General features: G+C 45.4%; 1 protein-coding gene across 1 annotated transcript; it reads left to right on the forward strand.

Moving 5' to 3' along the window:
* Positions 1–8,354: 8,354 nt before the first annotated feature.
* On the forward strand, positions 8,355–12,988 carry LOC133890832 (SEC12-like protein 1). The gene is made up of 10 exons (XM_062331416.1): positions 8,355–8,693; positions 8,796–8,899; positions 10,064–10,196; positions 10,518–10,609; positions 10,864–10,963; positions 11,060–11,132; positions 11,213–11,333; positions 11,809–11,928; positions 12,382–12,452; positions 12,558–12,988. The coding sequence occupies exons 1-10, from the start codon at positions 8,496–8,498 to the stop codon at positions 12,734–12,736; spliced, it is 1,191 nt and encodes a 396-aa protein (XP_062187400.1). The 5' UTR covers positions 8,355–8,495; the 3' UTR covers positions 12,737–12,988.
* Positions 12,989–18,005: the final 5,017 nt, after the last annotated feature.

The raw sequence follows: 18,005 nt of genomic DNA on the forward strand, positions 1-18,005 counted from the left end.
ACAGGGATTTTCAGAATAAATTGAACTAAAGGCCACAGCTAGATTCTAAGAGTTGCACTAGGTCAAGTAGATATTACTAAGCTAGAATAACAATTAAAACTAGCAAGATTGATACTATAGCAATTTAAATGACAAATTACCAAATGCACACGATAAAGTAAGTTTCGCAATTAAGAACACGAGAATATATCCCGGAGTTCGGCCACCTCACAAAGAAGTGCCTACGTCTTCGTTGAGGAGCTCACAAAGAGCCGGGTCTTCTCCAACCCTATCCTCTTCTAGCGACCACAAAGATCAAGCTAGAAATTCTTACTCAATATGAAGATGCTTACAAACTTCCCGATGCACACCACAAGTTTTGGGTGCTCTTCGGGCAACTCCTTTCCTTCTAGAAACCCAAAGCTTCAAGGGAGATGATCGCAGTAAATGCTCGATGAAGAAATCAATGCTCAAGTGGCTTGAACCCTCTCCAAACACTCACTCTCAAATTTGTGCAAATTTGGCTCTAGAGATGATTGGAGGGGCTCTGAATGCTCTTAAAGTGCTCAAGAGGTCTCAAGGAAACCAGCCACAGCAAGCTCTAAATGCTATGGAGAGAGGGGACATTTATAGCCCTCTCTCACAGACTAGCCGTTACTGTTTTTGTCAGAGCTTACCGGAGTATCCGGTGTACACCGGAGTCTCCGGTCCTAATTCCAAAAACGGCGTCAGAACGGTCACGAACATGTCAGAACTAGCCGTTGCAGTTCTGTTTTATTACCGGAGTCTCCGGTGAACACCGGACTCTCCGGTCCTGACAGATTTTCCAAAACAGACTAAGTCCGGAGACTAGCCGGATCCTCCGGCATCTCCAGGTACCGGAGTATCCGGTGAACACCGGAGACTCCGGTCTTTACTTCTTTTTATCAAAAAGATTAAATGCTAACCGAGAGCCTCTGCCGGAGTCTACCTCGGAGACTTTGACTGCACACTTAAACATTTTACCGGAGTATCCGGTGAACACCGGAGACTCCGGTCTTTTTCTTTAAAAGATTAAACCGGAACCGAGACTCTCTGCCGAAGGCTAACTCGAAGACTCCGGCTGAACGCTGAGTACCGGAGTATCCGGTGAACACCGGAGTCTCCGGACTCTGAAGATTTTCAGAAAGAGTTTCGTGTCCGTGAGTGAATGTGTCTCTCAATTGGGTGATTCTAAAGGATCTCTTGAGCATTGAGACACTAATCAAGCAAATGAATCCATCCATCTAGGAAAAAATCTATCCTAGACTCAATTTCAAAAGTAAAAAGAATTTAAGCCCTATCTTGTATCCTTCGTTGATTCTTCAATTGTTTCGACGGGTGTCAAACGTCATTTACCTTCACAACTAATGCTCATACCTGTTCAATACTCACAAAACATGTTAGTTCTTTAATCGTTTTGTCATCAATAAGCCAAAACCCACTTAGGGGGCCTAGATGCACTTTCAGTACTCACTATTTGAGGAGTACGTCGTAGCTCCCACAAAGATATGGTGAACCATGTGATCGGCCTACTGGAATCCCAGAGCCCCATCCTGTCCATCGTCATTGCACCTGGGCTTGCGCTTCCCAAGCTCCTGGTCGATGATGCCTCGCACGACCTTATATTCAATCAAGTCGTGGGCGTCAGTACAGTGCATCGGGCAGTAGCCTTTGCCCTTCTTCCCATCCTTCTTATCGAAGCGTCGACGCGATTGGTTGGTTTGCTCGACAGCCATGAAGTCGGGCGGTCCAGCTTCGCGCTTGTTTTTCTTTTTCTCCTTCCGGTCAACTCCTTTGGAAGAAGCGGGTTGGTCAGAGGTTGGCTGCAGCTTCACGCCGATCTGGTGCTCTCGAGCCTCAGCATCTTGCGTGCATTTTTCTGCGAGCTCGAAGAGCTCGGTGGTGCTCCAGACCTCCTTAGTGGCCAGCTTTTTGACCATCTTCTGGTCTCTGACCCCCCTCTGGAATGCTATGACTACTAACTTGCCCATAATATGTGGAATGGTATTCCAGCTTTCGGTAAAACACCGAATGTAGTCTCGTAGCGACTCACCATGCAGCTGCCTGACATATAGGTCATCCTCGACCTTTAGTTGGGCGTAGGTCCCCTGGAAGTTGGTGACGAACTGGTCGCACAAGTCTTCCTAGGACCAAATTGACACATGGGAGAGATTCATCAGCTAGGACCGTGTTGAACCAGCCAGGATGGTTCGAAAATAGTTTGCCATGACCTTCCTGTTGCCTCCCGCGGCCTGCACCATGATGGTGTAGATTGTAGGAATCTCCCCCATGCGTCCTCCTGCGAACTGACACATGGTTGGTTGAGTCATCGTATTTTTCGGATGGACTGGCCAAAACTTGTCCGACCACTATACCTCTTACAGTTGGGTTGAGAAAGCGTTGCACCCCGTCCCTTAATGGGGAGCCGCTCGCCGCTGGGCAGCACATGATCAGGGAGAGAGCTGGCGATCTCACGGCCCTGGTGTGGGGATGAAGGAGTCCGACGCCTCTCGACGAGGGGAAGGTGAGTGGCAGGGTTGCTTCCCTTTTACTCCTCTCGCCGGGCACGCTCTTCCTGTTTCTAGGTGGCCCTCTAGCCCCGGATTACGTGCGGAGGTCATGGTGGTGGAGCGAGTTGTGCAAGTCAGCAGGTGGATTGCCATGGCATGGTGACAGTCTCCTCGTACCCCATGTGCTGAGGGAGCACAGGTTTCTTCCTGCCGTAGAGTCCACCATGAACCTGGCTGACCACCATCCTGGTTGTTCCTTACAAAGGACAGGGAGGTCTCTACCAAGAGGGCGAGATTGCATAGCCATGACACTACCTGTGAACCCTCCGGTATCGCCACCAGCTGGTGTCTAAGAAGTACCCGTGTAGTCTGCAGGTTCTGTGCTAGGGTCATGGCCTCGTAGTCGAGCCGCTGACCGCGAAGCAGCAAGACATCATGAGGGGGGAGCCCCTGGTGCTCACATTCCTCGTGCAGCGTGACGGCCTTGAAGAGGATGCCGCCATGGTCTCCTCTTCACGCGGGTGCTCCTCTGGGTGGTGTTGCTGTTGCTGGAGCAAAGTAGGACCTCCCTCATGCCTGATGCCAAGCGGGTTTCCCTCTTAGCCTGTGGCCTGGGGCTCACCTCCGATTCCCACGACACGAGCATCGCTGTTGCCCCTACTGCATGGGCCATCATGCAAATCTCCGCTCAAACTCAGAATCCTCAGAATCCGGTTTGGTGTCCCATGCTTGAAGCACATCGTGCTTGTTTGGGTCGTATCACATGAAGAAGACCTCGCGGCGTCTGTGGTCCTCAAAATGGGACTCCACAGCAGTTAGGGATCCGGACATGGGTAGCCCAACTAAAGTATCAATACTTGCAGAAACACAAAAAAACAGGCCCCTACCTGGCGCGCCAACTGTCGGGGGATAATCCCTGACAATAATTCGTGGTATACTAGATGATAGGTGCGTTAATCTATGTTTCCTGTATGTGTATATCAAACTAGGCTCAAGAACACCAGGATTTATCCAGGTTCGGGCCTCTCATGAGATAATAGCCCTACGTCATGTGTATTATCTTATGAATTAGGTGAACTTGTTAAAGAATGTCATTTCCTTTACAAACAAAGTCTTAACCTGTTTATATACCAGGGGCAAAGATGTACAAATAAACAGACCGTGCCAAACCCTGTGGCAGACCTACCCCTGACGGAGCCAACTACCCCTAGCCCATCATGATGTCGGATAGGCATGTCTGCTCTATTCTGGTCGTCTTGCGCATCCTGTACCATCATCGAGCGCTGTCACACTCACTCGTCAGACCATCCCGCATCATTAAATACTACGGGACGAGTCACTGCAACTCCACACCGCCCCACAACCAAGCCTCGCAGAAAGCAAGTGCCTGGGGAAGGAAAAACACTCGAGTAGGTAGCATTAAATGAGACTTGACTAGTTAGGTGAGAACCTACTCTGCGACTAGCAAGGGCTAGTCGTAGGATTTTGCTTTGTGACCAGGGGTTGGTCGCACGAGCCTTGCCTTAGCCGTGTGATGCGGTCATGGTCTTGACAATACCTACTAGCTGGCTGACACTTGGCAGCACGGGACCCGCCACGTGGGGCACCCCTCACCTATTACACCGTCATATTCCTTGATACAAAATATTTTATTAGATCTTCATAATAATCCTTCCACATAATTTTTTTAAGTGTTCTTGTGGCCGATCCCGTTAGCCTTTATTGTGTCATCGTAGAACACACGTGTGACTTCAATAGTTTTAATCTATATAATTTAAAAAGTACAATTTTGGTGGGGAACTTTTGATCTTCACCTCCCATCGCTTCTGATAGTAGGATTGAGAAACAAAGTTGTTCCCCCACTTAAAATTAGGTTAATTGATTACGCTGATGGATTGCAGAATTGATGTCACTCATACCTTAATCATGGATTCATCAATCCATCAGCATGCATGTACTGCAGTATCTGTAGGAAAAAGGAATACATCGGATCCGTTTACAACAGATCATTCGCATAAAAAGTCTTCTATCTTTTTCTCCTAAAATAAATATGCATGCTGGAATTACTAGAAGATTTTATGTAATAATTTATCCATCCAATTTACGTGTATGAAATCAAATCACTTAAGCTTAAAGTAGAAACTTCCTTTAAGTAATCCTAGACTCTAGGTAGGGCTTCCAGTGGATTCGCTTCTGCTTGGCACTAATGCAGCTGTAGTTAGTTTGTTAATAACAGCCCATTTCAGTTGTGGCTTGTGTATCTCACTAAAATGTTTAGGGATGGAGATAGTTGGAGCCTAGAGGTTTTCGATCTCAATTATCATTGAGAGGTTGCGACACGGGTTGGAATGGAAGGACTGTGTTCGCAATGTGGTTCCTTCTGATAGAGTGAGTGTGAGAAATCTAGCACTTTATGTCCTGCCACAGATCGTAGAAGAGTAATTGCTGTTTGTTTTGAGGAACAATGGGAAGCGTCATGCCGCTATGATTTCACAATTCTGTTAAAGCATGTTTGTTGAAATGTTTGCTAAGCATGTTCTTTCATAATTCTGTTAGATTAATCTTTTCCACTAATTCTCGATGTTCTTTCGCAATTCTGTTAGATCAATCTTTTCCACTAATTCTCGTTAACAAATTTCAGCGACCCTCCAACAGAACACTAATTTGGGCAAAAGACATTTAAACTTATTTTGTGAATGGAGGAGTTGCAAGGATATGCGAATGTGAACTTTCATAATGCCTCTTGACTGAGTTCTTTACTTAGCATGCTCCCAATTGATTTTCAGGCCTCTAGGTGCATTGCATGGTTGATCCATGGCCCAGAGGTACGACTCCTCCCTTAAGACTAAACAATCAAAAGTCCATAAAAATAGATAGCTACAAAACCTTTCTATCACCTGGTATTCCTTGTGCCAATTCATCAAACACCTAGCATGGAGAACACAAATTTACAAAGGGATCCCCCACCTGGGCCAAGCTTCCGATGACGCCGAGCAGTTACCCCTTCGCTTGCACGCCCTACCCACCGAGCAACTTGCACACATTAGGACCAAGCTTCCCAAACATCCCGATGACACCGGGCCCATGCCCCACCCCTTCCACCTCTAGGTAGGCGGCCGCCCCACCTTGAACTGCCTAGCTCTACTCCCCCATGACCTTGAACAGTGGCTTCACGAACAGCATCACAGTCGCATTGTCTGCCTCGACAGCACTGGAAGCGGCCATCAGCCGGAGGTACACCATCGTGAGCTGGCCTGCAGCGTCGTGGCAGGCATCATGCACAGAGGTGTTGGAAGTCGTGGAGGTGCGGGGCCGCGGCCTCCGAGTGCATGGTGGAGAGCGTGGCGTGGAGGCGCAATGACTCGCACCTACCTGGGGAGGCGAGCCCCTAGGAGTCAGAGGCCAGTGAATTGAGCAGCATGAGCACAGCGCCCAGGGGGGACGGCAGTGAGCAGATGATGCGGTCTAGGTCCTCGACGGCGATGTGGTGTGTCTCGCAGCCGAAGAGCTTCGCGAGCGTGGCAAGCACACGCGACTTGAGCTCCACCATCGTTGTGTTCTTCGATGGCGTCGCGCTGGTGACCCTTGATGTCGGCACCATGCCCCCGCCCGCCGATGCAGCGGCGGGGCCCAAGTTTGGAGGTGGTGGCTACACGGTGGTGGGCGACCTCGGGTTGGATTTGGGGGTGGATTGGAGAGTGCGGTAGCCATGGTGGTGGATTTCGAGTGGGAATATGGAGAATGCGGCGGGTTTGGGGTGGTAGGAGTGAAAATGGTGAGTTCAGATTTGAATTGGTAGGTGCAGGGTTTGGGTTCCAATTCGGGGGATTCAGTGGTGAATTTGAGGTAGATTTAGGGCACTTTTGGATCGATCGATGGGTTCGAGCCTTCATTTCTGGTTGATTTGGGAACGAGGTGATGAGATCTCGCCTTTAGAGCGGAGATGGGGGAGATGAGGAGTGGTTATAAGAGGCGTGGATCTGGTCGAGGAGGAGTCATAGGAGCGAGTGGGGAGGGGAGCCGTGTGAATGGGTGGGGAGGGGAGTCGTGTGAGTGGTCGTGGACGACCTGGAGGTCACGGCGGCCCAGATCTTGTGAGGTCGAAGAGGCCACCACTGTGGAGGGGGCCACCAACTTCGCCGTTGCACCCTTTACTGCGGTCGACCCGATGGACGCACTCGAGGAGGCAGCCCCATGGAGGGGCCAGAGGCGGCGACGACTGGGATATTGGGGGTGCTTGAGGCAACCACGGGGCAGCGGCCAACGGCTAGGCTCGGCAGATCCATCACGATGGCATGAATAAGAGGTTGCACTGGGCATCGGTGAGGCGGGCATGATGCCATCACAGACTCCTTTGGAGCGGCGCCTTCTCGTCGACATGGTGGCGGCGATCCTGCGAGGGCAGCGGTGGATGAGGGGGTGGCGTAGGATGCGGAAACGGATCTGCTGGGTTCGTTGGGATTTTGTTTGAGGAAGCGGGCGTGCGACAGTCCGGGTGGACGAAGGATCGAACAAAGATGCGATGTTGCGGGTGGGCGAGTGGGATCAGATGGACGACATGCGCCCAGTTGTCCGACTGTGGCAGACGGACAAATTCATTAGGTTCTTTTTAAATAGTAGAGATGCAACTGATATTTACCCTACATATAATCGTGTCCTTCACTTGTTTATTCATTTTATATGCATGTGTTTATGACTTTGTTGTACTCGGTGAAAGCTAGAACAACTTTACAACCTTATCTTATAGATGCATTTGAAGTTTGATTTTCCTCGGCTTATCTACGTGGATGGCTCAAATCTCAACCCATATAGTGGATGGAGTGGGGTTCGGCCCACAGCCCAAAACGAAAGTGAAATAAATGGCAAACACCTACAATAGACGACATTATATTCTTTATTCTTTTTTTTTCTAGCGCTGCTTAAGCACTAGCACTACTATATTATATAAGTACTTTATCCGATCATAAATACATAATATTTTGAATAATATCCTATTAAACTTCGAAACTGTGATCATCAATAGTTTTGAAATATTTAGTTTCAAAACATAAAAATTATAAGTATGAATTTGTCTTAAAAAATATTTTTATAATCTTATAAACTTTTCGGACTTTATAAATATATTGTAGTAAAAAATAGTAATCAAACATACACATTTAAGAACGTGTCATATTCAAAATATCAAGTATTTTTAACCGAAAAGAGTATTTTTATACACTATTTTTGGTACAATCCTTAGCAACGAGGTTGGTTCTCCTAACCCTACCATATCATTGGATCCACGTCCACGTGTAGCCTATAGGTCTTGCACATAAATTAGTCCAGTTTTATCTCGACGTGATCAACCTCCATTACAAAAATCGTATCACAACCTATGTCTTTGAGTGATATTTTTGATACACCATATATGCCTCTTTCTCATCTATCTCCCTAGTTAACGCAACTTATCAAATCACAAGCAACTGATTAACTTATCATTATAAAAATTACTATACTAATAGAATCATATCACATATATCAATCTGACCTCCATCCCTGATCAACACAACTTATCAAATCATAAGTAACTAATTAACTTATAATTATAAAGATGACCATACCAGTAAAATCATATCACTACACCAACCTAGATGTCAACTATCCCAATCATAAGGCCCAAAGCCAGCCTTGCCGGCTGCTAGGAAATTCCAAAAAGGGCAGCACGAAAACTCTCCGCTGGCGTTAAGAAAAAAAGAAACCCTCCGCTGGCGTTTTAAAAAACCCTCCGCTGGTGTTGACCATCTAGAAGTCAGCGAATAACCAGGGAATATCCGGCCGGGCCCACCTAAGCACAATCATTCGGGCGCTCGGCTCGCCGCCTTCACATCGCCTCCCTTCCTTCCTTCTTCTTCGTCCATCCCCACCCCCCGATTAAAACCCTCTCCAGAACATTTTGAAGCCCGGAGCAGCAGGGAGCCACCACCACCACCACCACCACCGCCACCCATGGCGAGCGGCGGCGGCGAGGCTTCGGTGGCCGGGGGAGGGAAGGTTTCGTGCGCGGCGTGGATCCGACGCCGGGAGGAGAAGGCGGCGGCGCGCGTCTTCGCGACGTACGGCCGGGCGGGGGCGGCCGGCTCCCCGCCCGCGATCGAGGTGCTCGGCTTCGACTCCAAGGAGTGCTACCTCACCGCCGAGCCCCTGGTACGGAAGCGGCCCACTCGGCTCCAGCTCGTCGGTTTGCTTGGCTCGAAACCGGTTGGGGTTTCGACGGTGGGTTTGACCTCGGAATCGGTTGTGTTGCAGGCGAGGGCCGTGCTCGGGGAGGGCGTCCCGGGCGACGCGCCGCGTGGCATCGCAGTGCACCCTGCCGGCGACGAGCTCGTCTGCGCAACGGCCAAGGGTTGCAGGTGCGCGACTCTGCTTCTCGCTGTCTATTACTTGCTGTTAGTGGTGGTGGAGAACTTGTAAGGGAGCGGTGATGGAGGTTGGCTCGGCGATGGAGTGGGAGGTCCTGAGCTGGATTGCTCGTTCCCCGCGCAGGAAGCTCCGGCTTTTGTCAATTTGGGTGATTGGTGTGCGGTGTTGGACCGTTCGTCTGTTGAAGCTGCCATGGTCTTTATTGCCGATTGGTGGTACTTATGTTCTTGTTGACGGTCGTGTGTGGAATTCAGAGTGACTTAGATGATTTCTCCATTTGAATTGCTGACGGCTGACTTGCTGTTTTAGGGAGCCTCAATTAGGGTTCTGTGTTGGGAATCTAGAGCAGCCTCCCATCATGCTCTAAAATGGAGTATTTTTCTTGGGTAACGATAGATGGATCAGAGCTGCTGTGCAACTTATAATATTGCTGAATTAGATTCGGACCATTAGGTAGTATTTTTACTTGAACTGTACCATTGTCGTTATTATGGAGAAAATGATAGATGTTGTTGATCAAATAGTTAGGGCTTACTCTACTCCCAAATAGTTAGGGCTCAAATGCAAATATGCAATGGAGTAAAGGATTTCGTGCAATTAGTTGCATTAGTTCATTTGGGATTTATAAATTATGAAGATCTATGAGACCTTCCAAAAGTGAAGTTACTTTAGTGTCTAACAACATGAATTTCTCACAAATGCATGGCTTGTAATTTGCAAGAAAAAGATAATGTTTACACTTTGAATTTCTCAAATTTAGTATAACTGATGTTATTAACATCTATATTCATGAGATTATGAGATACAAAATCTTATAAGAATGGAAAGTTACCAATGTAATATGTACTCTATCGCTATGTGCACTTTATGTCTCATTTAATTGTGATTGGTAATTTTTCTTACAACACACTGTTTTTTTAATTCAAAGCAGGCTTAACTTCATTGATGAACTATCATTAGTGAAATAGAAATAATCTTCCTCACTTTCCTTGTTAACCCAGTCAATTCACCTTCTTTAATTCCACACATATTTCGTTCTTTAGTTTTGACTCTATTAATATTGAAACCTTGTCTCTGCACTGTTCCATTTTATTTGTCCTTTTTATATAATTATGTCTAGGAATTCATAATTATATCACCTGTCAAAACTGTAGGTTATTCAAACTGGTTTTTGAAGAGTTCACCGTTCGCATTATTCCAAGAGATGCTCTACCTCTTGAATCTGTTGGGCCACAGAAGTGTCTTGCTTTCAGCACAGATGGCGCCAAATTTGCCATTGGTGGAGAGGTATTGGATTTGTACTATGTTGATATATGACTTTCGAGGGATCAATTTTTTTCCTCAAGTTTCTATTTCTTTTTTCCTTTCCTATAATTTGCTTGTCCTTGCGCGTATACATGCTAAGAAGAAAGTTTGTATGACCTTTTTTAACCCCTCTCTCGCCATTAAAACCATTCTGTTAGACTATTTGTTATAGCTGGATCATTTTGCTGTCTAATTCTCTTGGCCGTAGCAATTTCTTGTCTGGTAGTAATACTCTTCTAGCTGAATCTGATACCAATCGCTACTTATGGTTCTTGGTTTACTTGTTCTTTTGTACCACTGTAGGATGGACATCTCAGGATATTCCATTGGCCAAGCATGAATGTGCTCTTGGATGAACCTAAAGCTCATAAGTCCTTTCGAGACATGGATATCAGGTTAAGACAAGCTTATCTTTTTTTCTCGTTCATTGTTCTCAAAAAAATACCAGAAAATATTGTCATTAGATTAACTAAAAGTTTATGTAAATGGACACTCAGTAGAACATTGTCTTTTGAAAGGAACCAGGATTATTGATAATGTAGCATACTAAAATTAATTCCGAACCTACATATTAAGCATTATGATTCGTGGTTACTATTTGCTTTAATCAGCACCAACTGATACAACATTGGTGCCTTTTCTCTTGTAGCTTAGACTCAGAGTTTTTAGTTTCAACGTCCACTGATGGATCTGCAAGAATATGGAAGATAGATGAAGGGGTACCGCTGGTCAATTTGACTCGATCTTCGGTATGTATGATAAATTTCTACAATTTACGTTTGCTTGTTGAGATGGTTGAAATTTTGACTCTTATTTTTCCCCTCTTTTTGTTTGTATGTTTACAGGATGAGAAGATCGAGTGTTGCCGATTTTCTAGGGATGGGATGAAACCATTCCTGTTTTGCACAATTGCAAAAGGTGTGCTTTTAATTAACTCGAGAATTAGATGTATGCAGACGAGCCGACTTAAACTAGATCTGTGTTCATCATTGCTGCAGGTTCCAATGTTGTTACTGTTGTCTGGAACATAAGTGATTGGAAGAGAATTGGGTACAAAAGACTTCTGGGAAAGCCTATCTCCACACTTTCGGTTAGCATGGATGGAAAATATTTGGCTTTGTGAGTGGATAAAATACTCTTCTACTGTCATACTGTACCGTAGTTGTATGGGTCCATTCTGTATTTCTAGGAAGATCTACGCTTGCCAATTTTGGGATCAACATACTCCTTCAGTGTTTCCCAGTTACCTTCCATACATTCTCCTTTAGTGTTTACCTTGAATAAAATATATTGATTTACGTCATTTTTTATTAAAGCATCAGTCATACATTCTGATAACAAGCTAATATCGTTGGTAAGGGCAGTATGTTGTGTAGCTATATAAATACAAAATTGTGAATCATGTTTTATTTGCTAGTGAGTGGTGTCCCGGTAGTGGTTATGGTCAATTAACCCTGGAGAAAGTCATCTGTCTAGTTATTTGTGACCCTCACCCTTTTCACGACTATGCACAGTTTTCATTGACATCTATGCACCATCTTTCAGACTTCCTTGCTTGTATATCATTATTCACGTGGATCTGTATTTATTTCAGAGGAAGCCATGACGGTGACTTCTGTGCTATCGATGTAAAGAAAATGGAAGTTTCTCACTGGAGCAAGAAGGTTCATCTAGGCTCCCCGATCTCCTCCATCGAATTTTGTCCTACTGAAAGGTAACAAGAACTTGTTGGCATCCCCTGGATTGGCAGTTCATTGGGTATTTCTTTTATTTTTCTGGCCACTTATTTCACAGGGTAAATTATGCATTATTCTTGTTTAGTACTTATATAAAGTGTTCATCAATAGGTAGGCCGTAGGTGCGATAGTTTTGAAGTGTTTTGATTCTACACCTAGCCTAGGCACGCTTGCGTAGTATTCATTGATTGGGCATGTCCATGGATGCCTGAATCCGAAGGTACATCTGTTCCTGTGTCCAGCATTCCAATAATGTTTTTTAGTTTTAGTTAGGCTACCCTGCCTGAATAGACTGCACAATAGTATGACTTTCTCTTTCTAGGTTGGGCAGGCACACTTTCCTGAATTGGCGGGCACACTGAGATTCTTTAAATGCGATTTCGGGACCAAATTTCGGAATTCCTACTATTGCATGACTACTGATATTGCAGGGTCGTAATCTCCACGTCGCATCAATGGGGAGCAGAGCTAACCAAACTGAACGTGCCTGCTGACTGGAAAGGTATAGAATACATGTCCAGCAAATGCTGTTTGGCCCTCCTGTCCTGTGATATGGTTCACTAACCAACCTGCCTCTGTTCCTGTTCCTGTTTCTCTTCTCCGGCAGAATGGCAACTCTGGCTCGTACTCCTGGCGCTCTTCCTGGCGTCGGCCATCGTGTTCTATGTGTTCTACCAGCGCTCAGACTCCTTCTGGAAGCTCCCCATGGGGCAGCACCAGCCGGCCAAGCTGTGGAGCGTGCTGAAGGAGTCTCCTCCAGTCCCGGAGGACCAGACCCCGTGGTGATCTACACACGTTGAATCACAACAATTCCATTTCAAAGCTGTCCACTGATGTTTATTTCATCTCAAATGGGTTCCTTTTGTTTTCCCCACGTATGGTCGATGTTACTCCAGTTGTCCACTGATCTGAGTGCGTTCGTTTTAAACCACGGTCTGCGGTAGTTAAGAACCAAAGGATTGTAAGTGTGGATTTTATGTACATGGGACCTGCAATGTGATTCTGGATTCTGATATTGCCAAGCAGAGCTGATTATTATTGCGGTTTTGCTTTTGCTTCCTGAAACTATTAGTAATGTATTCTTCGTAAGTTCAGAAAAAAATAACTACTGATTTAAACCCCTGTGTTCACGATTCACACTGACAATCGCAAGGGTTTTTAGTAGTATTGTTTGTAGACGTTAAGGGCATGTTGGTTGTGGTGTGTATGCGTGTGTTATTCTTGTAATTGAAACAAAAAGAAACCCAAGCCAAAGATCACCACATGCTATGCTTGATGTTTTGCCCTTTAATATAGCGACTGTTTTTTTTAAGGTCAGGACACCTTTTGACCCATTTATCCATCGGATAAAAGGTCCTATCAAATAAAACACGAGTTCATATACAAATCCAACAATATCATAGAAAAAAGGGAAATAATGTATATAACAAAACTGGGAAGTTACAACCTTACTAGCCAAAGTGTACGTGGGTGTGCAACGGATCACAAATAAGTCATATACACTATCCGTTGATTCGTTTATCATACAAATATAATTGTATTTAAATGTGGCAATAGGCCTATGTATTAATATCATGAGCAATATGAATTAAATTAATCCACTCGCCACAAAAATTCTCCATACTACATCCAAGTACACACAAAAACCAACCCATACAAAATCCTGATAAAAACTACCATTATGGCCGCCACCGCAACTACCAACTCAAATATTTGAAGTAGTATATATAAATATATCTATACTGTTAGGCTTGCTAACCATGTACAATTTGCATCCACGTGCAAAGCAGGGGAGAGCTACGTTGACCGGTGTGGGTGTAGATGCACCCACACCAAAACCAAAAACTAGTTACTGCTATCCTATCTTCACCGTACATGCACCCCCATGGCCCAAATTCATGCACCCATGGTCCAGCCCAGACGTATATAGCAAGGTCAGCAGCCACGCTAAAAGCCCAAGCCCATGAATGGTGAATCAATCTAGGATTGTGGGAGTAGGGCCAGCAGTCACCAATCGATCCACCCTAAAGAAAAAAAATAGCCATTGTTGATTCCTTTCCTTGCTGTCCTGTACGCATGAGTCCTGCTCTTGCTCGCCCAGTCGCCGCAATGCATCGGCTTCCGTGTGGCCAAGCCTCCTCAAACCTCAATCCCCATCGTCGGTGGCCGGAGCCCAGAGTAGATTGCCTGGTCGTTGCCAAGGCCACCTCCCTCACATACTACCATGGTGCCCCTGGCCGTAGCTCTTAACTCTTCTGCCATCCTTGTCCACCGATCACAGAAGCAAGGCAAGAAACCTCAAATAATCTTCTTTCGAATGCTCTAGTTCTCTCAATTTTTTATATTCCCATCAAGTAAAGCCTCTAATTGGGTTTCAATTGTATGATTCCAGCTAGGTTTTTTATCCAAATTGTAGTATTAGGGATTTAACTTAGGATTTTCTTCATATTTATGACAACATGTAACTAAAATTGGAATCACTTACAAAATAATAGGTAATTCGATGGAAAGGTATTATAAAAGAAATTGATGCGTACCATATATCCTAATCGCAGAGAGAGGGTGAGAAGAAAGTATATGGAGAACGGACCTTGTCAACCTCGCACATGCGATTTTCCACTTTCACAAATAGAAAAGAGTCCCAAAAGGTTTAACCCGGAATGGTTTGATGAAATTGAAAGTAAATTATTTATTCTCTTTTCTTTAGGCTGTCAAGGACCATGAGGGTAGATATTGTATTTTGCTAATGCCCAATCGTTTTTTGTTGGTGATTTTGGCTTCTCTCATCCTCTTCACAACAATGACAAATATTATTAGAGTTCATTCATTTTGGTAAACAATTTTATTGCTATTTTAGTATCGTTGTACATTGTTATCACTTATGTTGAACTATTAAGTTAAAAGTTGCCGGTTGTCCTATAAGTTGGACAATGTGACTTGAACACCATATATATCGCTATAGTTGTGATGAAGTGGCGCACCCTCCCCCATTTCGCTCTAGCTTTGCCCCTGGTGCAAAGTCTATTTGGATAGGGAAGATTAGAATCAAAATCATTACGATTTAGTTCAAATACTAATTTCTTCCTTATAATTTAGTTCAAATTTAAATTAGTCTTTGAAAATTCATAGAGCAGCTTCTGTGGTTGTCATAAGTGATACCAAACCGACACATAGGCCTATGGTTTGTGATACGTAATTTGTAGTCGCCAGCGAATGGAATGCAAATAATATGGTAGAATGAAACGAGAACAAATTGTATGTATGTAGGGAGCCCAAAATTTGAGAAAAGAGTTTTCAAGATTAAACTCCAGTAATTCACAACAAATGTAGTTATAATGCGTTTAATTTGGAAACAAAAAAAAATATTCGTTGGGTATTACAACTACGATGGTTATAAGTAGGGAAGGACACGTGTAGTCCCGTTGCTTCTCAGTTCTCTCCGAGGGGGAGCCACCACCGGGCACCGGCCAGCGCCTCCCCCGGCGCCGGGCACGCTCCCCTCGCCTCCCCTCTTGCCGCATTTAATTTCCTCGCGCGCGTTCCCACCCCTTCACATCTCCGGCCCCTCCGCTTCGCAGCTCCTTACCGGCGGCATAGACTGCCCCAACCCAAAGAGGAGAGCGGTGGCCAGCCTCCCCGCCGCCGCCCTCATGGAGGTCTTCTCGCGTCTCCACGCCAAGCTCTCCTCTGACGCAAGTGTGTCTCCAAGGTCTGGCGCGACATCATCGCCGACTCTCTCCACTGCAAGAAGCTCCCCCAAACCCTACAAGGGTTCTCTACGGCGGCGGTGACAGGGACATCCGCCGCGCCTCTCGTTGAACCTTCCTTCCCCTTCCTGAAGGATGACATGGCCTTGGAGAGTAGCGTTTTCTTTAGTTCGTCAGACAATGGAGTTCAGCTTCGTCAGGTTGTTTTGTTCAGTCTCATCAGTCTTCGGCCGAAGTGGTATGGAGCACCGTGACCCGTTCGATCGAGATCCTACGGCTGATGACGAGCTTGAGTTACCACGGGAACACAAACTATAGGCGGTCTCATTATTTTCATTTAATGAACTGTAATCGGTCGTTTTTACCGTTAATCACATTGTAATATTCGAACCAGATGCTTATGACCGGAGTTGGTGAGAGAAGGGAATCAAGAAGAATCATTCCCTAGCTTATCGTCTTGTAGTCTTAGGGTTTCTCTCTCTCGCGTGTTCGTCGCCACCACTCTGGAGGATCCACCAAAATCCCACATGAATTCTTGATTTCGGTCAGTGATTTACTTTGCATTGCGAGGTCCTTGCTGATTGGCACAGGTTTGAGCAACTGCTTCCAGTTTGCTCAGTAAAATCCCGACGTCAAGAGCGAGATTGAGCCAGGAGGCAATGGCGGGGAATCGGATTCAGACTCGGATTGCTTCACTTGTTCTTGCGTAAAACCCCTTGGTCGATCTCCAATTCCAAGCGGCTGAAGGCTTGAGGCTAAGGGCGAGGAATTGTTCTGAGCTGACCACCTTGGAAATCGGTGGATGGTAAAAACCCATGCTCAAAAACTACAGATCGGGATGAGTTCCGGAGAAGAAGAGGCTATGAAGCAAGAGACCGTGTAGATCAAGAACAACACCATGAATTTGAAGGCTTTAAAGGTGGAGATGTGCTCTCTTAAGGGAGAATTATCGGACATCAAGCATATCTTGTTGGCTTTAGGGTCTGGAGCAGCAGCAAAAGGAGGATCGGGTAGCGTGGAAACAAATCCAGGTCCTTCCAATACTGGTGTTGCAATTCTTCCAGAAGGTGTTGGAGTGCAGGTAAAACCCTCAACCTCTGTGCCTTTGATCAGCTGTAGTAACACTGTTAGAGAAGGAGTTGCTAATTTTCAAACGATATCTGAAGATAGTAGGAGCAAAACTGTCTTAGCACTAGTCATAATGAGCCAACATATACATCTCCTGTCAACCCTTCTGTCCCAATTGTTCTAAGATTTGGAAATAGATATGATTGCTTGGCAAAGGATGGTGGTTTGGCTAGTTTTAATCCCTATGGACTAGATCAAAATGCTCTAGTTGGAGGCAGTATGGCGCATATGACAATAGAAGTGGATCCAGGAGGAAAATCTGCTCGGGTATTTACACATCCAACTGATAAAAAATTGCATCTGTATGCTGATAAGAACTCCTTACCATATGCTGAAGCTGTCCTACGTGGGCCAAAACTAGAATTACCATTGTTCAGTGGTGAGCAACCTTTGAGTTGGATTAGGAAGCGTGAAAAATTCTTTGAAATCTCAGGTACACCCTATAGTCAGTGGGTGAACTTGGCTACAACACATCTTGTGGGAAAGGCTGAATTATGGTACAATGGGCTAGGACCATGGCACTGTATTACACGGAACCAGCTGTGCAGGATGATTATAGATAGGTTTACTGAGATGGGTGCCCATGAAGCAGTCTCCAGGTTTCAGAATTTACAGCAGCTGGGTTCAGTGACAGGCTACGTCGACAAATTTGAGGAGTGCATGGCATACCTTAAGAGGGATCACCCATACTTGCAGGAGGCTTTCTTCTGGAGCTGTTTTGTTGGGCGTTTGAAGCCAACAATCAAACATCAAGTGATCTGCTACCAGCCTAGAAGTCTCTTGGAAGCATTTTGGTATTCAAAACACCTTGAGCAAGCTATATCAGTTAAGAGGGCTTACTCTGTTAATCAACTTGCCAGTGCAAACATAACTGCTACTAGGCCAAGTATATCAAGAGACACAACCCACCAGGCTGCTAATAGAGATAGAAACAAGTGTTGGTTCTGCCAGGAGCCTTGGACACTACAACATAACTGTAAGGTGAGGAAAAAACTAACTGCATCGGTTTTAGATGAAGAAAGTGAGACTATTTTCAGGGACAAACTTATGGCCCTTGCCATGGATGAAGAAGTACATGATGAAGGGGGTAGTCCTAGGGAGAATTCTTCTGAAGTGGGATTTTCCACTGCATCTAGTAGTCCACATAAACTAGTACAATCAGATGTTCCTGAGGAATTGATGCAAATATCACTGAATGCAGTAAATGGAACAACTGGGCT

Source organism: Phragmites australis, chromosome 14 (genome assembly GCF_958298935.1).
Source record: "Phragmites australis chromosome 14, lpPhrAust1.1, whole genome shotgun sequence".
Lineage (NCBI taxonomy): Eukaryota > Viridiplantae > Streptophyta > Magnoliopsida > Poales > Poaceae > Phragmites > Phragmites australis.